Source organism: Liolophura sinensis, chromosome 7 (assembly GCF_032854445.1).
Source record: "Liolophura sinensis isolate JHLJ2023 chromosome 7, CUHK_Ljap_v2, whole genome shotgun sequence".
Taxonomy (NCBI): domain Eukaryota; kingdom Metazoa; phylum Mollusca; class Polyplacophora; order Chitonida; family Chitonidae; genus Liolophura; species Liolophura sinensis.
Genome location: NC_088301.1, coordinates 4,325,153 through 4,348,917, shown reverse-complemented (window position 1 = coordinate 4,348,917; position 23,765 = coordinate 4,325,153). Strand labels below are relative to the sequence as shown.

General features: G+C 39.9%; 1 protein-coding gene across 1 annotated transcript; it reads right to left on the bottom strand.

Annotated features, from left to right (window-relative positions):
- Positions 1-1,470: 1,470 nt before the first annotated feature.
- Positions 1,471-23,507, bottom strand: LOC135470317 (snake venom 5'-nucleotidase-like). Its single transcript, XM_064749180.1, has 10 exons — positions 23,366-23,507; positions 14,674-15,052; positions 10,907-11,120; positions 9,628-9,813; positions 8,939-9,136; positions 6,463-6,594; positions 4,959-5,081; positions 4,378-4,533; positions 3,560-3,760; positions 1,471-2,800 (listed from the first exon to the last, which is right to left on the bottom strand). The coding sequence occupies exons 2-10, from the start codon at positions 15,019-15,021 to the stop codon at positions 2,589-2,591; spliced, it is 1,770 nt and encodes a 589-aa protein (XP_064605250.1). The 5' UTR covers positions 15,022-15,052; positions 23,366-23,507; the 3' UTR covers positions 1,471-2,588.
- Between the last annotated feature and the right edge of the window lie 258 nt (positions 23,508-23,765).

Sequence of the window (23,765 nt, the reverse complement as noted above, 5' to 3'; positions counted from 1 at the left end):
CTAAACTCTGATAATATGCTTCATAGAGCCCACCTTAGAATGCAAATGTTTGACCGCCTTTAACTGCCTTCACAAAAATCTGAAAAAATAAATGAAAAAATATTTATGCATAATTTTAAGTGGCCTATTTAGTGATGTCTACTTCGATTTTTACAGGTCTTTTCACCTCACAAACAGAGACAGCTGGGAAATCTATGAGTTCCAGACCCAAGACAATCGCGGTTTGAACCAGCACCTTAAGTGTCCTAGCGATTGATAACACATGCATGCTAACTACTCAACCATGACCCGCTCCCTCACCACTTTATGTGTTTTCCACACTGGTACCTGTCGTACAGTAGCCTCAACATAGTATGTGCAACATCTTTATAGCCACTTGTTGTTGGTTTCATACTCACTACTTAACATTAAGGCCAACAGGATGACCATGAAGATGAACTCCTGTGCATGTTTACACCAACTTGTGACAGTAATGGTAAACATTTTGAAATTAGCGAACATTTTGTTTCAAAATACCGCATATGTATTCAAAATGGCGGCTAGTTATGTAATATACCTATACTATAAGAAAGTCAGAAGTGTACTAAACAGAACACAGGCATAGTATATACATTATGTTGACGCGTGTACTATCGCAGCATTTTCTGGAAAATGTCCGCCATTAGTGCTACAGGAAAATCTTGCCCCCATTAGACATAATCTAACAGCATGCTAAGCACTTCTATCATCAAAGGCTCACTTGCCGTGTACGTTTAACCTATCTACTATACCATATAATACATCTGGTCGACAATACCAGCAAAAAGTAAAACAATGTGCAAGTACAATGAAAGTTTAATGCGTGTGTATGCATGAATTGTGCCTTTATCCTTTTTCTGAAGAGCGAAGAATGGTTTGCATTTCAGGTAAACCAAATGTGGTTGAATGTAAGCCTAAATAACTCTGGACACACCTGATCTGGGGGGGCACGGTTATAGTCTAAATAACGAACCCGCGCGAAGAGTTGTGTCCACCTACAGAAAAATTTTTTTCTTCTCGTTAGACCATGACTTACAACTGGGCATCTGTTTATCGTTGACAATGAATTTATAGTCCACTTTTACAATACCCACGTGCCTGGACGCAGAAATTGGTTTGGAGTGCTCCCCTTGTATACAGCACTCATGTGACCCAAGCGGTCCATGCCTTGTGTGGTCGGAGATACTGTATGATTATACAATAGTATATTAAATACAAAATTATAACATATTTCTGGTAAAACACTTTTATTTCATCAATAAAGACACCTAAAGGCTAATGCACAGCATGAGCACCAAAACAAATGCACAAAAATTTGAAATGTGTTTGCACAAGGATCGCACATCCAATCAAAACAAGCAAGTAGGCCTATTTTATGCACACTTTTTTTATTTTATAAGATACTATATATATCTATCTATCTATATATATATACATATATATATAAGGTGCATGTATGTAGATATGCCTATACAAGTCTTTATATTGCTATGAATTACGTTCTACGTTCAAAAACGTTTTCCGAATACCCGTTTATCTGAATATGTAAAAAAAGCGATATTTGTTTTTAAAAGTTAAAATAACTCCACATATATGCTCTTTAATTAAACGTTATTATATTACTATACAACATCACAATAACGATAACCCATGAAGACTCTTGCACGTAGGCCTATTCCTTCTCCACGACAACCTCGTGTCACCTTGAGATATGATACGGTGTAGTTAATAACATCATTTTTACACCCGTCTCATTTAAAATTTAGTATAACATTAACGTTGACCAGAAATAAATGTTTAATTCAATGACTGAAACCAACTTCATAACCCCAATTAAAACAACAACAACAACAACAACAACAAACAGCATGGGTAGTGAGTGAGTACATAGGAATCATGGTGATCCATCTACCACGCACCAGTTGCACCACCCATCGTCTACAGTTACAACACACATACAGCTGCACGACCTGTCCTTCTACGGTTGCACCACACATTCGTATACAGCTGCACCCTTTATCCGTCTACAGTTGCACCACCCATTATAAAATGAGGGAATATCCATATACCCTATAGCCATTTTTGTTAAAACCCCAATACGCGTCGGCTACCGTTCTTTTATCTTCAGCAGATTTATGAAAGTAGTACAGCGGGTAGCTATGTTATTTACAACGTAAACATTTCCTTGCGTAAATGGAATGTAAAATTCTCAGTGGATGGAGATCTCGACTGCTACTTGAGAAAGAGTTGATCCCAATTTAAAATACACAATATATTCCTCTGTGACGCGGCAATAGTGTTGGACCAGTTAAATGTCATGCGTGTAAAACAGCACAGAGTGCTAAACATACTCAGTTCAGGACGAGTTTGCATAAACAAGCTGTAATTAGATTGCCCATGGGGCCAGGGGATTCCCCTGCATTTATTTGACTGAAGAACTCTTTGGTTGTAACGTTTTCCTGTGTACAAAATAAAAAGTGCATTACGAACATAGGTCAGGTTTTAGGTTTATGTAAAAAAGGGAAACATATGTGTTCGAAGAAGTAGCCTACTGGGCATCTACCAGGCATTTAAGCCGCCAGTAACCTAAGCAGCACGCTTGCAACCCCTATGACAACGCCCAGAGATGACGGCTGGAGACCAAAAGCACCAGATGGTGTACTCGGTTTAGGACAGTATATAGAGTCGTCCTCGCCACAAAACCGTATTCGCCCCTCCACGGATTTGTATAAAGGGGAGAAATGCTTCACGTAGCTCGTGAACAGATCCGAGTCCAGAAAACCTTATCAAATAGAACACAGATGTATCTTATTTATTACCTTGGCCAATGTTTAATGCCGTATACGCAATATTTAAGTTTACGCTTGCATGGACAACGACAGTAATATAAATGTATGCGGAGGAAACCAGAGTGCCAGGTCGAAAATATGATTGTTCAAAGGAAACAAGATTATCCGCAGCAAACCATGATAATTCGAAGGATACCAGAGAGCTGGAAATAAACATGGGTGTTCGGAGGAAACCACAGGGTGTCCGTACGAAACCAGTGTGCCTGGAGGTAACCATGGGTGTCCTTAGGTGAGACGCCAGTGCTAAACCAGGGCCCTTCCCAAGGCACGTCTTCCCCCATTTAAATCCGCAGGAAAACCAACGTGAGATAGATTCGAGTCTAAGAGCCTAATCAAAAGCTAATCGGCTAAGTCTTTGGGTGGATAACAGAAAACATCCGCATTATTAGCACATTATAGCATTTTGTGCAGTTTGTGATCAGTATATAAATATATATCACTTCATTTAGTCTCTCGATCAGTGATAAGGGGTTTAGTGTGTTAAAGTGTGGTTTAATACTTATTTATTTATTAATTATGGAAATCAATAATATTTCTTTGCATAGGACGTTACATGTGTGAGGTTGGAAATCAATTATCAGTAATTTTTAGCAAATAATTAAAAACACGTCTCTGGAATTTCAGAGAAGATCGAATTGACAGAGTGTAGGTAAATATATAGGAGGTAAACTTAAGTTTTTGGCCTGACCTACCTGGAGAAATTCGGTCCCCTTTTCCTAACTCAAAGTCAAATCCATCCCCACCATCAGCTGTGAAGGTTGGCAGGACAATGGAGTACCTCTCGTTGACGTTCACAGGCTGGTAGTGAGGAAGATCACATCGCTGACACAAAACTCGTACATTGACTAGGCGCTTTCCACTTGGCTTCTTCAAGTCATACACGATCTGCAAGCCTTTACATCCAACAACTTCAATTACTTATTTATTTTTTTGCATGATATCACACAACGTCATGTTTTGGTCTTCATAATTATACATAAACGATGAAATGGTCAAATACTGATTGGATTGAAGTTTTCAAAACTCAAGAATGTCAATACTATATACTGTATAACGATAACATTTCGTTTCCTGACAGGCAAAAACGGGGTCTTCATCTCACAATAAGCCGAAATGAGATTTTCTGAGTCTGGCGAGTTTACGTAGTTTGGGTAAAACAAGATATCGGTGCTCTCGCAGACTAACGCAGCTAGAAGACATGTAAACAGCTAAGGGCTCGTTGGCCAAGGGCCTGATAATGGGATGGACCCAAGGCTTTAACCATCTAAGCTAGCGAGGTGGGTATACAAGTAAATAAAATTTATTTTTGGTTAATCACAAAAGATTTGTACAAATAATGGACTAATTCTTTTCACTGATGTAAAATTATTTTGCTTGTTGGACCTAAGTATAATTAGAGAATAAATACCAAAACGGCTTCCCATATGTACGTAGATGTTCAGAACGAAATTTGGGAGAAATCTTTGTTACTTTGCCCCCTTTTCTGTGTCAGATGTTAAGGGTAGCTCACCTGCTACCTGTAGAAATTCTCCCCTTGGGGAGTTGTGATCATATTTGGCCACCGCGTGCTCCAGAGCCTTTAGCAGCACCTTTCCAGTCACATTGATCACATCGATGTAATTCTGGAATGGCATCACTGTCAGAATGTCTTCCATACTCACTGCACCTATTGGGGACAATTTAATGTGGTTAGACTAACAAGATTATGAGGGCATGAAGAGATAAGTGAACCATTCACTGATCACGTCGTGAGCAGCTTTCGTGTGATCAAAAAAAGATAAAAAAGGTTTTCAAATTTGACATGTTTACATTCCTTTTCTTAATTTTATATCTCTGGCAACTTGCATATTGACGTATAACAAATACATTTTCGTTTTATTTGCGTCAGAAAGACATTTTGATTTTAGAAGCTGCACATAAATATTCGCAGATCTTTAAATTAATCCAAAACAGTGAACCCGATTTTAATTTTCTTATTACATGAATGCTCTTGTTTCAGTTTCAACCTGAGCACCAAAAGCACTATTCATTACCACCGCTTACATGTCATGTTGGAAGACTGAGTAATTTGCATATATTTGCATAAATTACCTTTTTCTATAGACGTTCTGATACCTCCAGAATTCATTAGGGCAATAGATGATTTGATCCACGTTCCGTTTGGAGCAGGCAATTGCGACATCTTCCAGACCATGGAATCTGCAATCAAATTACCTGCCAAAAAGTAATAATAAAAATAAATAAATAACGACAAATTCAGTAACTAAATGTACCGGTGGTACATCATTTATGTACCGGAATGTACTACAATATAACCCTAAGGGGTCTTATAGATAAACGCCAATATGTTTTGGTCCAACTTTTCTTCTTTTAAGCCAAATAAATATCATTCTATTATATTGTTCTTACCTTAAAGATTTAGTATGGTATGTAATATACGTCAGCGGAGATCTCCTGGTGACCAACCGGCTGTGGGTTATCCCGATAAAATACATAAGGAATTAAATTAAGCTATTTATGTCAGTTGTACATGTCAAAATTGCAGACAGCAGACTGCCCTTCGGGATTACATTCCGTCAGTATACAGACTGTCCTTCGGTACACCGGAAGCTACACGATGACTGACTCACTCCTCCAGTCTGCTGATTGTCCTGGACACAGACCCCCATTACAACTTCCGTTTTTTTTTTACCAATGTAATTCCGTGTATTTTAGGGTGTGAAGTCTTTTTTTGCTGCCAGCCTGCCGTTTGTGGTGTACAGGTGCATGCTTAACATTGTCGCTTATGGACTGCCATTGGATACACCCGAAGCTCAGTGCTAACCAACTTACCCAGGTTACACTCATTCAGTCTGCAAACTGTCCCCTCGATACACCGGAAGCTATGTTGTAACTGACTCACCCAGTTTGCACTCCTCTAACCTGCAGACAGTCCCTCGATAAACCGGAAGCTATGTTATACCTGAGTCACCCAGATAACACTCATCCAGTCTGCAAACTGCCCCCTCGATACATCGGAAGCTATGTGGTAAGTGACTCACCCAGTTTACACTCCTCTAACCTGCAGACAGTCCCTCGATAAACCGGAAGCTATGTTATACCTGACTCACCCAGATAACACTCATCCAGTCGGCAGGCTGTCCCTCGATACACCGGAAGCTATGTGGTAACTGACTCACCCAGTTTACACTCCTCTAACCTGCAGACAGTCCATCGATAAACCGGAAGCTATGTTATACCTGACTCACCCAGATAACACTCATCCAGTCTGCAAACTGTCCCCTCGATACACCGGAAGCTATGTGGTAAGTGACTCACCCAGTTTACACTCCTCTAACCTGCAGACAGTCCCTCGATAAACCGGAAGCTATGTTATACCTGACTCACCCAGATAACACTCATCCAGTCTGCAAACTGTCCCCTCGATATACCGGAAGCTATGTGGTAACTGACTCACCCAGTTTACACTCCTTTAACCTGCAGACAGTCCCTCGATAAACCGGAAGTTATGTTATACCTGACTCACCCAGATAACACTCATCCAGTCTGCAGACTGTGCCTCGATACACCGGAAGCTATGTGGTAACTGACTCACCCAGGTTACACTCCTCTAACCTGCAGACTGTCCTTCTTCCCTCCAGGTACACACTGCTGGCACCAATCGTCTGTCGGGAGATGTTCATAACTTGCTCTTTGTAGTACTGCATTTCTTGTAAAATGGTGGGGTCTGCAGCAAGAAAAGGAAAAATCTAACAATCGTTAGGAGCTGAATCAAGTACAGGCTTGTACAACACCACATGTTATCTACAAAATGTCAATGTGACTCATAGCTACAGGCCCTACGTCCCATTGGAAACAGAAGCGCAAGTGTTTAGAGATTACTGACTGATGATTGTATCCAAATTTTCTGTACGGTGTTGGCAAATAATTTTTGAATTACGTTTCTTTATTTATTTTCCGATGCTGATGGAGAGAGCATTGACAGGGTCATCATGGAAAGGTTGACAGTTTTGTTTACGATCACCACTTATCAACGACCGATTTTGTCCAATCATGGGGGTCTTTACAAAGAGATTGATCAGCGCTAGATCAATCACGCGCCTGTTCACCTGGGAATCTCTCTGCATATACTTTTAGCACAGGTTATCTATGTATTACATTGGCTGAGCAGAGTGAACGAACGTTATGATCAGAACCTGTTGTTTCTTGTGCCTATTTTCCTATTTTGCTGGACCTAACTTTCTTAAACGAAAGGGTGGCACACTTAAAAAATCAGTGTGTTAAATTTAACAGAAATTGTGTTGTCTGAATAATGCTAGAATCTACTCTGTTATTATAACACAATATTTTTCACATTCAACATAATTTCATTTTAGCCTGATAGAATGGCTATGTTGAATTAATGGAATATCTGTGTTATATTTAACAGAATAATTTGCTGCATTAACAGAATACATTCTAGCATCACTCAGATAACAGACTTCTTGTTATATTTAACAGATTAATTTTTTGAAAGTACCCAACAATTGTATACACACTAAAGAGGGTGTTTCAAGTTCAATGTCAAATGGCCCATTCACAAAACCACTATTATCGCTAATCCTCACCCAGTGACACATTGAATACATGAAAGCAGAGAAACAGTCCTCGTCAGATTCAATTAAGTAAAGAGACAGCCGATGTTTCAGTCTGAAAAAGTCCAAGTTCCAAACAGACGTATTTCAGTTTCCCGTTTATAAAGCTTCTTTGCGTGAAAACAGGGAACACGCTTTCAGTATGTGATCTCAAGTACAGTTGCTTGAGCTAGGTGGAAATGAACTGCAGTAAGAATGTTTTATATAAATGTGACTTGTACTCTATAAAGCTAAAACATGCGACTTGATATTAATCACCCTATCGACTGCACGCCTTTTATTTTTAGTACGGCATACGATGTTAGAGAAGGACGAAGGTTGTTAGTAATTTATATTCTCTAAAAATAGCAACTTTTCCAAAGGTCAAGGACCTATTTGCACTTGGAAAACTACTTCATAACTGCCCTTAACTATATTCCCTGCATACTAGTTATCCGTGCAAGCGTAACTTCGTGGAGAGTTCTCTGGAACTGAAATTCTGGTTAGCGAATGGATATTTCTGTCATCACTCTCTGCTTAACTGGAGATGTACGGCTAGGGGTCGTCCGCAATGCTATAACCAAGCCACAAATAGCCAGAGTAAAACCTTGGCTGCATTGGATCAAAATATCGGGTGCTGAGACAAACACGCGTCACTTGTTTTAGTGGAACTGTATTGAAGTATTGAGTTTCCTACCACCATAATGCTGGCCGCAGTCGTATAAGTGAAATATTCTTGATAGCGGCGTAAAACACCAAATAAATAAATGTTGAAGTACTGAACTATGGTCACTGCATTCTTTGGTTTGACAGTTGCCGTCTGTGGACAGACAAAACATTTACACCTTCATAAATTTTGTTGCAATACGAATTCGAAATATGATGGCTGTTTGAAATACAAAAATTGTGGGTAGGAAATTCCGTCCTACTTTCATGCCTTATATACTATCTTAGTTCTTCAGTGGTTTGTGTTAAACGTCGTTTTGCGGGCTGGTCTCGCGATTATTGACCTGGGACGTTGATCCATTTTGGTCGACGGCTGGTATAGGAATGCCTGTTTCGATGCTTGCAATCATTTCTCCATTCACAAGCACAAATACGGACGTGTTTCCGACATAACAGAAAACCGTTCAGAGTTTTAGTACTAGGGTGTTTAAATTTGGCTCAATCTATTCACACATTTTAACCGGATCGTATTATTAATTCTAATAACGAAGCCGGCCCGTTAGAATCAGTTGTAAACGTTTTACCTCATGGCGAAAAGTGTAAATCTGTAAAAGCCATCTTCCCCTAACGAAAAGCATATATATGTATATCTATAATTTGAAATCAACTGTTTGGAAAACCTCATATCGCCATGTAGCTAACATATAATTTTAAAACTTAAAGCCATTTATATACTCAATGTCTATTTTGAAACCATACATATATATAAACATCTATTGTTCACGTCCAAACCTTCAGGAATGGAGGCGTTCAGCAAAATGGGGTCCCCCTCCCACGATTCCACTTTGCCGTCATCTGTGAACTGGACCTTCAGAAAACCCAGGAATTTTCCGAAGAAGAAATCTTGGACGATGAGAACCTTTTCGCCATTAGATTTTTCCACAATGGTTGGGTAAGGACCGATTACTTCGTCATCAGTTGGTGGCGTTCCTGGTGAAAATTGAACCAACATGCCATGCTTGAATAATTTATTGATTGAGCAAGAAAATAAATACAGAAAAGTGTTCCAAAGTCTGTTTTAATTACCACGGCTTAACATCATAGCTAAAAAATTGGAAACCCCGTGAAAGTAGCGTACTAAACTTTTTTACAAAACACTCATGGCTAATGCAAAATAGCACTTTTAACGAATGACACTCGTTATACCAAACGTTGAAGACAAGTACCTTTAGGATAAAAAGGTTGCTCTAAAAAAATCATAAATCTTTAAAATAAAATCTTATTTTTAATGGTGAATTGCTCATTGTGCACGAGATATTCTCTAAAAGTGCTTCTTGCTACCACAAAAATTCTTCGAAGAAAATGTTGCCAATTTACTATGTAGTCACGAAAATTTCGGTTAATCCAGCGTAATCTGGCTTAAATCAAGCTTGCCAAGAAATGCTTTTCTCGAATACTTCTTTATCTGGCTCTAGGCGTACCCGTGTAGAGGAATGTGTGCGAGTGACCCCCAACGATGATATCCACGTCAGTTAGCTGTCTGGCCAGTTCCTGGTCCCTGGCGTAGCCGGAGTGTCCCAAGGCGATGATCTTGTTGATACCCTGTGTCTTCATCTCGTTAATGATTGGCTGAATCGTTTCCACTTCATCCCTGAAGATCAGCTTCCCTATATTGCCAGAAATATAGGTTTCATTTTCAGTTTTGTATATTCTGAGTGAGTGCTTGTGGTTTAACGTCGTGCTGAACAATTTTTCAGTCAAATGACGACCATGTGTATTCTGGAAATTATCTTCCTACGCATGCGCAGCCTTGTACACACCGCCATAGTCGTGAACAACTAAATACCTTTAATATAACAAGACATTTCTCTCACCAATAGAAGGTTTCAGGTTTGGCATTTTGAAAATATAGTAGATGTCATATCTGTTAGATATTTCTTGAAATTTGCTTTCATCTGTTTATTAATTAATTAATTTATTTATTTAATGCCATCGTATTGAACAATATTTCACAAATACGATGGCGTGAGCGGGCCCCAGTCTGCATTTTAATCGCTAGGACCCACGAGGCGCTTCGCCAAAACTGCCCTCTCTCAGTGTGTGTGAGAACTTTTGTAACAGTAAGGCATTTGACAACGTTCATGGAGCCATTTTCGTACTCTTTCACCTTATCGGAATGCAGCATGATGTAAAGTTTGTCAGTAACTTGCCAGTAGTAGGTGGTTCGTCGAGCACTTGCGTTCCTTCATCCATATTCAAACCGCCATCGTATACGTGATAAACTTTTGAGTACGGTGATCAAAAATCAAAGAAATAAATAAACCTGCAATATACAACGGCGGTCAGTGGAGGAAATCCGACTGCCCGGGTATAAACCATTCACCCTTGGCATGTTAAACTAACGAACTTTTCCCCTTGTGACATGCAGATGCACTGTTATCAAGGATTCGCGAAGATTAAGCGCAAGGAAACGTCTAGAAGGTTTTAATCGTCTTCAAACATTTATTGTCTAGATAATAAAGGAAATGGACTACGTGTCCGCTTAATATATAATCTATACGACAAGGGTACATCTATTTCTATACAGTTGCATGTTTTTCCACGTCGCCAATCCACTTTTTCATTAACTATAACTAGCAAATGCCTAGTACAAAGACATCTTGGTTAAAGCTATTTTTTAAACCAAGATGTTAAACTATTTGCACAAAACTATCTGGGATATGAGAGCCAATACAGCTGTGGCTAGCCGCTAGGACGCACCTGTATTTGATATGGTTGGCGTATCTGGTGTGGTGTAGCCGATGATACCAATCTTCTCGCCGGCCACTGTAAGCACTGTGGATTTTTGGAACAGGCCATCAATGCTCGGCTCCTTGGACGCGTCAATATTGGAACTCAGAACAGGGAACGTCGTATTCGTCAGTATGGGGCGCACACCCGCTACCCCAAGGTCAAATTCGTGATTTCCAATGGCCTACACAACAAATATTGAATCGCCAAGTGATGTGTTAATGTGCCGACTGCATTGATGTGGTGATTGAAGTGTGGATATTGTGATTGATGTGTGGATGTGCTGATTGATGTGGTGATTGATGTGTGGATATGCTGATCAATGTGCTGATTGATGTGTGGATGTGCTGATTGATGTGGTGATTGATGTGTGGATATGCTGATTGATGTGTGGATGTGCTGATTGATGTGTGGATGAGCTGCTTGATGTGTGGATGTTCTGATTAATGTGCGGATGTGGTGATTAATGTGTGGATGTGCTGATTGATGTGTGGATGTGCTGATTGATGTGTGGATGTGCTGATTGATGTGTGGATGTGGTGACTGATGTGTGGATGTACTGATTGATGTGTAGATGTGCTGACTGATGTGTGGATGTGCTGACTGATGTGTGGATGTGCTGACTGATGTGTGGATGTGCTGACTGATGTGTGGATGTGCTGATTAATGTGTGGATGTGCTGACTGATGTGTGGATGTGCTGATTGATGTGTGGATGTTCTGACTGATGTGTGGGTGTGCTAACTGATGTGTGGATGTGCTGATTGATGCGTGGATGTGCTGACTGATGTGTGGATGTGCTGACTGATGTGTGGATGTGCTGACTGATGTGTGGATGTGCTGATTAATGTGTGGATGTGCTGACTGATGTGTGGATGTGCTGATTGATGTGTGGATGTGCTGACTGATGTGTGGGTGTGCTAACTGATGTGTGGATGTGCTGATTGATGCGTGGATGGGCTGACTGATGTGTGGATGTGCTGACTGATGTGTGGATGTGCTGATTGATGTGTGGATGTGCTGATGGATGTGTGGATGTGCTGATGGATGTGTGGATGTGGTGATTAATGTGTGGATGTGGTGATTAATGTGTGGATGTTCTGACTGATGTGTGGATGTGCTGATTGATGTGTGGATGTGCTGATTGATGTGTGGATGTGGTGACTGATGTGTGGATGTACTGATTGATGTGTGGATGTGCTGACTGATGTGTGGATGTGCTGACTGATGTGTGGATGTGCTGACTGATGTGTGGATGTGCTGATTAATGTGTGGATGTGCTGACTGATGTGTGGATGTGCTGATTGATGTGTGGATGTGCTGACTGATGTGTGGGTGTGCTAACTGATGTGTGGATGTGCTGATTGATGCGTGGATGGGCTGACTGATGTGTGGATGTGCTGACTGATGTGTGGATGTGCTGATTGATGTGTGGATGTGGTGACTGATGTGTGGATGTACTGATTGATGTGTGGATGTGGTGATTAATGTGTGGATGTACTGATTGATGTGTGGATGTGCTGACTGATGTGTGGATGTGGTGACTGATGTGTGGGTGTGCTGACTGATGTGTGGATGTTCTGATTGATGTGTGGATGTGCTGATTGATGTGTGGGTGTGCTGACTGATGTGTGGATGTGCTGATTGATGTGTGGATGGGCTGATTGATGTGTGGATGGGCTGACAGATGTGTGGATGTGCTGACTGATGTGTGGATGTGCTGATTGATGTGTGGATGTGCTGATTGATGTGTGGATGTGGTGACTGATACGTGGATGTACTGATTGATGTGTGGATGTGGTGACTGATGTGTGGATGTGCTGACCGATGTGTGGATGTGGTGACGGATGTGCTACTCGATGCGTGGATGTGCTGATTGATGTGTGGATATACTGATTGATGTGTGGATGTGCTGATTGATGTGTGGATGTGCTGCTCGATGCGTGGATGTGCTGATTTATGTGTGGATGTGCTGATTGATATGTGGATATGCTACTCGATGCGTGGATGTGCTGATTGATGTGTGGATGTGCTGATTGATGTGTTTATGTGCTGATTAATGCGTGGATGTTCTGATTGATGTGTGGATGAGCTCACTAATGTGTGGATGTGCTGACTGATGTGTGAATGTGCTGCTCGATGCGTGGATGTGCTGATTGATATGTGGATGTGCTGATTGATGTGTGGATGTGGTGACTGATGTGTGGATGTGCTACTCGATGCGTAGATGTGCTGATTGATATGTGGATGTGTTGATTGATGTGTGGATGTGGTGACTGATGTGTGGATGTGCTGCTCGATGCGTGGATGTGCTGATTGATATGTGGATGTGTTGATTGATGTGTGGATGTGGTGACTGATGTGTGGATGTGCTGACTGATGTGTGAATGTGCTGCTCGATGTGTGGATGTGGTGATTGATGGGAGGATGTGCTGACTGATGTGTGGATGTGGTGACTAATGTGTGGATGTGCTGACTGATGTGTGAATGTGCTGCTCGATGCGTGGATATGCTGATTGATGTGTGGATGTGCTGATTGATGTGTGGATGTGGTGACTGATGTGTGGATGTGCTACTCGATGCGTAGATGTGCTGATTGATATGTGGATGTGTTGATTGATGTGTGGATGTGGTGACTGATGTGTGGATGTGCTGCTCGATGCGTGGATGTGCTGATTGATGTGTGGATGTGGTGACTGATACGTGGATGTGCTGATTGAGGTGTGGATGTGCTGATTGATGTGTGGATGTGCTGATTAATGTTTGAATGTGGTGACTGATGTGTGGATGTGCTGATTGATGTGTGGATGTGCGGACTAATGTGTGGATGTGCTGATGTGTGGATGGGCTGATTGATGTGTGGATGTGGCGACGGATGTGCTACTCGATGCGTGAATGTGCTGACTGATGTGTGGATGTGGTGATTGATGGGAGGATGTGCTGATTGATGTGGGGATGTGCTGACTGATGTGTGGATGTGCGGACTAATGTGTGGATGTGCTGATGTGTGGATGGGCTGATTGATGTGTGGATGTGGCGACGGATGTGCTACTCGATGCGTGAATGTGCTGACTGATGTGTGGATGTGGTGATTGATGGGAGGATGTGCTGATTGATGTGGGGATGTGCTGACTGATGTGTGGATGTGCTGATTGATGTGTGGATGTGCTGATTGATGTGTGGATGGGCTGATTGATGTGTGGATGTGGTGACGGATGTGCTGCTCGATGCGTGGATGTGCTGCTCGATGCGTCGATGTGCTGACTGATGTGTGCATGTGCTGACTGATGTGTGGATGTGCTGACTGATGTGTGCATGTGCTAACTAATGTGTGGTCCGGTCGTTCTGTCACTGTAAGCAGGTTGGTAACCGGTGTTACTGAACAATTTCCTGTCTAGTTGCAAAAGGCCTTTTCGTTGCGTAAATGAAATCTCCAAAGAGTTAATATTTGTGAACGTATCAGTTAGTTGTGTGTTCAGATCTTAGCAAAACGGTCTTAGGTCAGAAGCTGGTTCATTTATGTATTTATTTGTTTTGTTTATTTGTTCATTTGTATATTTATGTGATTAAGTGGTGTTAAGAAAAGTACTGGAGGATTTTTCCGTGATACAAGGACGACGGTCGAATTTTAGAGAAAGGAAATCAGAATTGCCGGGGTAAGGTTAAAACATTTGAAATGCTATAATAACAGTACATGTAATATATTACCACTGTCAGGGGTCCGTCAGTTCAACTCACCATCGCCTGGTAGCCGAGTCTATTCATGAAGTGGGCTGCGGCGTGCCCCTTGAAGACGTTAAACCACAGAGTTCCTTGATACTGGTCTCCAGCATCTATCAGTATCATATTTTGGTTAGTGTTGTTCAATTCGCGAATCTTCGTTAATCTTCGGGCAACCCCGCCGAAACATAACCCTGCCACTTTGGATTCATTTTTACATTTGCCACCTTCAGCGTTTGCCTCTTCAAAACGAGCGTGAACATCGTTTGTGTGAACTATAGTCAAATTGAAAGTCTGGACAGATTTGAACAAGGCACAAACCCCAATGAGCAAGACAAAACATTTCAACTCCGTTGTGCTCTTCATTCTGTGTTAAGTGCAGGCGTGAAACACAGCCCTGAAACGAGAGAGATAAACAGAGACATAAAATAATCCCTCGTTTAATATCTTTGAATCGAAGTAAATGAAACATTTGTCTTTATTGTATAAAAATACTTTAGTAAACTTGAATTATACTGAATATTTCAGTGCGTGAAAGCGTTGGTCATATATATATCACCCGTCATATTGGTCGTATAAGGGAGAATCCGCATCTGTGGTTTGTTAAGGGGCCGAGTAATTTGGGTGCATTTTATACTTCAGTGATCCGGGTGCTACAGAAATGCCTGATGACCTTTCTCCTGTCAGCAAAGGTCACTGAGTTAAGATATATATTCTAAACCTATCTGCGATGCACCCAAGGGGACGATATGTATACCTTAACATATGATACTCAAAGAGCCTGGCCGGGGCCAGCAGTCTTCACAATTGTACATTTATATCAAACAACAACATTAGAGCTCAACTTGTTATAGAGCCGTTGAGAAAATGACGAATGAACAATCACTGACCATTTTATGAAAACCTGTGATAGACAAATAATGCTTCAAAAATCAAGTTTCACGGTGATATCTAGCCGATAACTGGATCTCAATCAGTTTATCTTGAGGAAATGGTGGGCATCCCATGATGATTTTAGATATGTGGAAATGGAAAGTATACGTTATCAGACAGCATTTCTCATGCTGGTCAGCGAATATTTTGGAGTATAATTTTCGTGGGGTGTTCCTGGAGAAATGACTACAAAACCTTATAATGTATTCACACTACGATGAGAATAGAGGAATGAAGGAAGGAAGGAATGTTTGGAGTTTAACATCGTACTTAACAATTTTTTAGTCATATGATGACGAGGAGTAATTAGGTGTGTGTACATGTTGTGGCACATTTGCCACACTACTGAAGTATCATGCCAAAGACACCAGACATCACACCTGACCCATTCACATTATACTGACACTGGATTTGATTCTGGATCTCCCGACTTCTACTCGTGTCTATATAATGGAAACCATTAACGAAGGAAGTTTGTCGATCAGTTGTACATGGACTTTGCAATACTAGTCTAACGATATTCTCTGAGTTATGCCCAGATTGTGGCATTGTATACAAATACAGATGACTCGAAATCTAATGGTTTAAAACCATTTTACTCGATTGGAAAAATTAAAATAAAAAATTAAACCGAACTTTTCCTACAGTGTTTAATGGTCTGATATATCTGATATATATTTCATTTTAATGATTCTTTGCCTTGAAATCATATTTAGGTCTTGTGCACCATAGGTGTACAAACCATGACTGGTCTATAGTCTTCCAATATTCGCCCTTGTCTTGTGTATGTCTTTTCGTTTACTTTCATTACAAATTCATAGAAAGTTGTCTGTTTTAACAATATCCAATATCTTGGTTTGAAATATGCAAGAAAAGTCCCCTGATATCTCGGATGTTATGTGGACTTCAGAACCAGCAACTTATCCTGGGATAGCTCTATTTGTTTAAGCAAGGTTTTGCTTTCGCAGAAAACTACCTGTCCGTGAATGTGAAACGGTTAAATTTCCTGACTTTTTTTGTATCGTGCATTTGTTTGCAAATTTGCTTGTGGTGACCCTGTGTTCAAGTGCAGTAAGTATTATACTAAATACTAAATATATCATAACATTGTGAAGACAAAAGTCGACAGTATAGAGTAAATCGATAACCTATTCCAGAACTGAATCAAAGTATTTTCCATGACTTTATCTTCTTTTTCATTTTAAAATACTGACGTCGAGCGAAGTTGAACATGTGGTTACGCGAGATTGCTTAAAGTGATGCGTATATCCGTCAAAGAATGGTATCATGTACTCATAGACTTCTAATAGCTCACCTATAAATTCTATCAACATGTTAAAAAGATTAAAACATATACTGAAATGCAAAATATTCTACGAAGCGGGATATTCGAAAGTAAAAATGTAAATTTACAGGAGAAGCAAGCTTTCGACTAATGGGGATATTTTGTTTAAATATCCGAAATACTTGTTTAAATTTTTAAAAAATTTTTTTGGGTCACGCATGAATAAATCTACCATACATAAACTATACATATCACGCCAGCCAATCAGAAATGATTTTGTTCGCCTTTAAAACAGGAACACAGAAGTGATAAAAGAGGTGTGCATTGTTTATCTACTGCGAAATTAGACACGTATACATACTTGTACAAAGTAAAGCGCCAAGGAACTTTCACTATATGATTGCAGATTGCAATTAATGGCTGGTATATTTGGAAAAAATCAAGAATCGTTGAATAGAGGAACTAATTGATGGTAAAACATTGACTTTCGAGAACAATGTTTTTCGCCGGAGTTTGAAATCGATGATTTTATTACACGCTGCAGCATATGTAACAAGGCGAGTCAGGGTTATCTAGGATATTAATAGCCATGCAAAAATGAATAGCTTAAGTGGTTCATAACAATTCCAAATCAAAGTCATCTCACTTGCCAGACAATCGACGCCAGAGGAAGTCCGTTGTAAATATACAAGTGCATGAAAAGAATAAGAAGTACATATATACATAAGCACCTACAGGCGCGTAGGAAGCAAACGCAATATGAGAGTGGAGGGTGGGGGGGGGGGTCATTAGCTCAACCAATGTGGTGAACGTCCAGGGTTCGCCAAGGTCTTGGAACATTTCGGATCGCTTCCATACTTTACATGTATATACTTATACTTATACGATGAGATACCGATTCGCACCATGTGAGTTGTGAAATATTTACTCTAATAGCGCATGTGGATAAACTGAACAATGTTTATTATAATCAGACCTGTAGGAAGCGAGGTGGCAAGCGGAACGACTACCCCCGTCAATTATAGGCGAGGGTCCAGGGGCCGCCCATGTCCAGGAAGGCCCGAAATTCAAGACGTCCGGAGACATGTTCTAAATGCCGTTTCAACCAATTAAAATAAATGCAACCAACGGATTATGTTCCACCAGAAGGCTACCTATGTAACTTCTAGTGAGTATAATGAAACGGGCTGTATGAAGTTCGTAAGTTTTCAAAATCTTCTGCATATACAGGCTAGTAGTATTTTCATGTGTGAGAAACTAGAGATCGGTCAATTGGTACATAGCGCAGTCTTACCAGGAATATGGCAGGTATTCTGGGTCGCTATATGAAGATCAAAGTTCACCATATACAGAGCCTGCATGACCATATATCTCTCTCATACAACCGGGTCAAACAGAAGTGTCTTTCATCGTCAAGTGGTTCTGTGTTCACTATCGGATTTAGCCTGCTTTCTACACACATTTGTTCCACAAAAAAGTTTATAGTTTGATCAGACCTGTGTACTCTGCTTACCCTCGTTCCTTTAGATGTGGACGTTACTGTTAAAGGGGTGCCTACACAATACAGCTTAACTAAGAGTGACCACTGAATGTAGTGATACTTACGATCCGCGGTTGTCAATGCAAGCGCTATTGTACTTCTCTTTCGATCTTATCATGGTCCGTTTATTTGGCAATGCTATATATCAGGTGGTTTGAAAATGCAAGGCGTATTAAATAAAGAAACATTTCCCGAAATCTTCTCTGGACATCTCGAGAGAGTATCGCGTTACTTTATTACGTGCCCTTAAGTACGTTGGTCCGACAAGACACTCAGAATAGGTCTCATAAATATCATCTTCCAATACAGAGTAGTAAGTGTGGTGGGGAATGTGCGCACAGTACGTAATCCATATCAACCACTGGTGTATTGCGCGTAACACGGCCGTCGTCAAGAACTCCTGGTTGAGCAAAAATGGTCTTGCTGCGTTCGCTGTAACACCAAACCCAGGGTAAATGCCCGGTGGGGGTTCTGGGGAAGGGGGTGGGGGTTCTGGGGAAGGGGGTGGTGATTCTAGAGTTTGGGTGAGAAGACCTCATAAAAAATGGTTTTGTGTATTTTTAATTGTATATTATTTCTTCTCTCTGTAGGCACTATTAATGACCTAAGGCATAAATTACAACATTTTACCTTGTTGTTGTACATGTTGTCAGAGCTGTACTATTTTCAGAAGTAACACCATACACTTGATGTATCTAGTGACCAATTCTAAGTTTCACAGCATGAATGATTTCCGGTCATATGCTGGGATAAGCGGTTCTGTATAAATATATAAATATTTTTATATATTTTCAATATGGCGGCTAAATAGGTAAGCGGTCAAGATATTTGGTTACGACCAGTGTAAGTGAATATCAGCTGTGACTTGCACTTTTGAATAAAAAATAAAAAAGCAAATTTGGAATGAATGATCCGCGCGAGAAGGATAGGTTTTTAGCTTTAGGTTTTAATACGTACAAGCAAGTACATACAAAAGTGGGCTTTCAAATTTAGAACAGGACGTTACGCGACTCCTCCTGAGAATGCAGCTGGTGTGACACAGTGAACAGAATCAACTGTTGTGACACACAGAACAAAAACAGCTGGTCTGACACACGTGGAACAGACATCGAACGTCAGCTCTTGACATTTTTGTTCATCTCTTTTTTATAAATCCAGATGCCGATATATACTAGTTTAATGACTTGTGAGTATAGAGGCTACTTTTAGTGTATGTAGATTGTTTTATATAGTATCCTTACATATTATTGACCGTTGTCTTGTCTCCTCTGTAAATGGATCAAATGGGTATGTGTGGTTGTGTTTGTAAGATATCACTATGGTTTTCAACATAGACTTGAAGTTTCCTTGTACCTGAGTCTGAGTGGGTTCAAAGTGGAGACTAAGACCCTCTCTCATGCCATGACACCGAAAAAATAAAAAAGTTTTAAAGCTGTACTGTGATCTGACATTTTCTCTCGGATGTGATACTGGGGCCGGAGTAGGGTGCATAGCAGTTACTTACGCCAGAATTTGATACCCAAATTTTTGGTGTAAGAAAATACCACTGTATTCAGAATGTAGGTGTGCTTCCTTTGTCATTAAACCGGATACACTTTGTTTGACACTTATATGTTAAGTCTTAAATAGTTCTGTAACAGTCCTTTGCATGAACTTAACCTCTTATTGATGGCACATCTCTTTTGTCATCTAGTGAAAGATAAACCATGTTATAAGGGTTCGTCGCACAAGGAAAGCTTTAGAACTAATAGCTTTGGGCATGATCCCTGCGACAGATTCTTCACAGTTGAAGCCTGGAACCTCTTTTTCCTTCCTACTTAATTTTTTTAAGTTTTAATTCATACACAGTTTTGTCTCCTTCTCATTCTGCAATGACCACGTCCCATAAGGAGGCGGGGAATGCTAAGATTTTCTGTTCGTACTTCAAACCGAAAAATTTGATAAAAATGCCTGTATGCTGGCTTCTGTATCACGACGCTTTTTTCTTGACTGTGCACGAAACCGCGGTCATAAGTGAAAAAATTCCTAAGTATTGTGTTAAACAACAATGAAATAAATAAATAAATAAATAAAAAACGGTTATCCTGCTGGGTTCATGCTATGCCTGCAAAAGTCCCAGCTAATAATTTCCAACTGTAAATAGTTCCGCACAGGCCTGTACTACAACTACTGATGCACTTTTGCTTGTCACAAGATGAACACTATATACACATTTTACTTCAAGTGCAATTTGACTGAGTATTTCCGGATGAAAAGATTTACTGCATAAGTTTTTAGTCTTTAAAAACCTTTACACCAATAACTGCTGATAAGTTGGATCTGTGCAGAGACGATGTCCATAAATGGTTTGTCTGTTGTACAGGAGTGACTATTGCAAGTCCAGGTTTGCGGAAATGGCGTGTTTACACTTTGAAGGCATACAGAAGCAACATGCATGAAAGATTGGATACAGCATTAAGATCCAGAATTTCCAGAAATACAGGTCAATTCATTCAATGGCCGATCCGTATAACACGACGTCCAAACTACTGATTTAAATTGCACAGTGACTAAAACCATGTATAATATGGAAGGTAAGTACCATCTATAGATCTGTAGCTGTTAGGTAATTCTCGATCTTGGTCATTTTCGTTGTAATATGTCAAACCTTTTGACCTTGACTTTGAAAATTTCAGTGAGCACAATCAACCGGGCGACCTTTAGCTTACAAAATGTCACATGCCTTCACATAGTTACACAGAGCTGTCTGCTGACAGCAAGATGTGATGGCAAACACCCAATGTTCAGCATGCCACTGTTGTCTTTAATAATTATATGTGATGCAGCAATGGGTAACGAGGCAATGGATTCTTGCGGTCGAAACCGAGCTTATGCAGTTTAAAATTATGAATTAGAAAAAGTGCTCTAATTCCATTTTCTGTGCAAGAATATGGACTTCCAACATATCCATGTGTAGAGCTCATGTTCTTACATGCCAATTATTAAAGGCAGTTTTGGTACCGAGTACAATTTTACTAACAGCTGGTTATTGGCCACAGGCTAAAATAAATATACCATAGTATTGAGTGACTATTATTGTACGGGTCGGCCGTTGGACGAATTGACACGATACCATATAGGCGCGTGTGTTGGACAAATTGATCTGGTGCCATTTCGGCCGGGTTGTTGGGCGAATCGACAAGATAATATTTCTAACATCTAAGCGTACTGACGCGGGCCTCTATGTGGGCCTCTACACCTGACGAAAATGTTGTTCACTTACACGATGGCGGTCGGCTTTATAGGTACCAAATGTAACCCACCGACCGTTAATTTAGTAAGTTACTCGCGTACTTTCTCACATGTAGCGTACAGATCTTCTCACCATATATAAGACAAATAATCTTGAACGAGGATTAGACAGCGTAAACGTGAACAAGAGTGTCCGGGTTTGAACCCACACCGCTTGTGTGTGAATGACGTCACCTACAAATCTTATTGGGCCTATAAAACATGGTAAATACACTACGGTGAAATCACGGAATGACAAATAACACTTGCATGTATACTGATAGTTTATAACGTTTGCCACAATGTTGACAATCTCTTAGAGCTGTATTCAACTGTCTGTACGTATGTAATGAGAGACTACATATACCTCAGTGGACCTCACTTTTAGGACTTCTGCGGTGAACAGAGATACAGGAGCGATGTAGGGCAAGGGTTAAAGTAAATTTGGCTATGGCACATGTATACAGTGTACACTACATACAGGTATTTTAGAAACCGGACTATGTATACTGCATAGGTAGAGACTGTACGAGGGGGTGTTTGTTGCAAAACAACAATAAATGCATTAACCTGTACAATTTGATTGTATATACTGAGTTTACCTCATGTGTGTTGTAAATTATAACATCAGAGGTTAAAACATATCAGAGTGTGTAACGGGGATGTGTGACAGTGGGGAAGGCAAATATTCCGTCTACCCAGTGTGAAGACATACACCGTTTCATAGTAAAAAAAAAAACAAATAAGAAACACCTGTACCCAGTACGACGTAAAGCCCCAGGCGTTCATATATACACAGTGTACATTTACAGATAACACAAATCATATTGTTGTGTTCATCGTCAGTGCACGATCACAGCATGACCATATAGATCTATATAAACATATCCGATGGCCTGTTGATGTTAACAAAAATACTTATTACAAATGCACCTGTTTCCTATTAAAAAGATGTACAGATGAAATGTAAAATCTAAAACAAAAATTGAATGTGATGTTTTTTTTTTAGAATAATGATATGTTATAAAGGAATAAATAGACAAAATAGATAAAATGGAAATAGGCTATATATATATATATATATATATATATATACTTATATATATATATATATATATATATATATATATATATATATATATATATATATATATAAAATACACGTTATAATTTCAAACAACATTTCCACCTTAAATTGACGTGGTTCAGTTGAGTGGTTGATGTCACTTTCTTCTGCATATCATGTGTATATGTGTGCATTATTTAACAGTTGTCTTATAAATCAAAAACAAAAAATGTGTACATCTGTAAACAATTTAAAATAACAACACTGAATATCATCACTTTACTTTGAAAGTGAAGTATACATGTATACACAGGGAGACAATTTAAAACGATCAAACGAGAAGAAATATGAAAGATGAAAAAAAAATCCTAACACAATCACGTAGTTCTGATGTGCTTTTCTGATTTGTACATAAACTTCTTCAGAGAGACACACAGAGCAAAGACCCTAGGGAATGCCTCATGGCACAGGGGAATAAACTTTAGCACATTTGTTCACTTGGGCCTTTATCGGATGTATTACGGAAAATCTGCTAACAGATCAACTAATTTAAAACAGTTCTACTTTATAACTGTAAATTTTTCAGAAATGGTAAATGAAAATAACGGTTACTTACCTGTATGTAGTATCTAACTGGCGTGGATGTAAAAGCTGTATAGTACAGTCCGATAAATGGTATAGTCCCGTTCGCTGTTAGCACAACCGGCTTTACCGGGGTCTGACTGAGCATTAATCATTGCTACCCTCACGGGCTGTAAAACCAGATCACGTGACCTAATCGCCATGCGCTGTCATTCGCTCGTGAATCCTGCAGGATAGTGTCAGGTAAAGCCGGAAACCTTGTAATATTTCACGGATTCACATTTGGTATGTATACACCATATCATATTAGTGGACATATATTTTGATGCATAACCGGATCTTATCGTGACGTTAAGCCAGTGACGAATAGCCCCATTAAGCTAATAAAGGATATACCAAACATCCATGAACACAGTACAACCCTCCTAAACAGA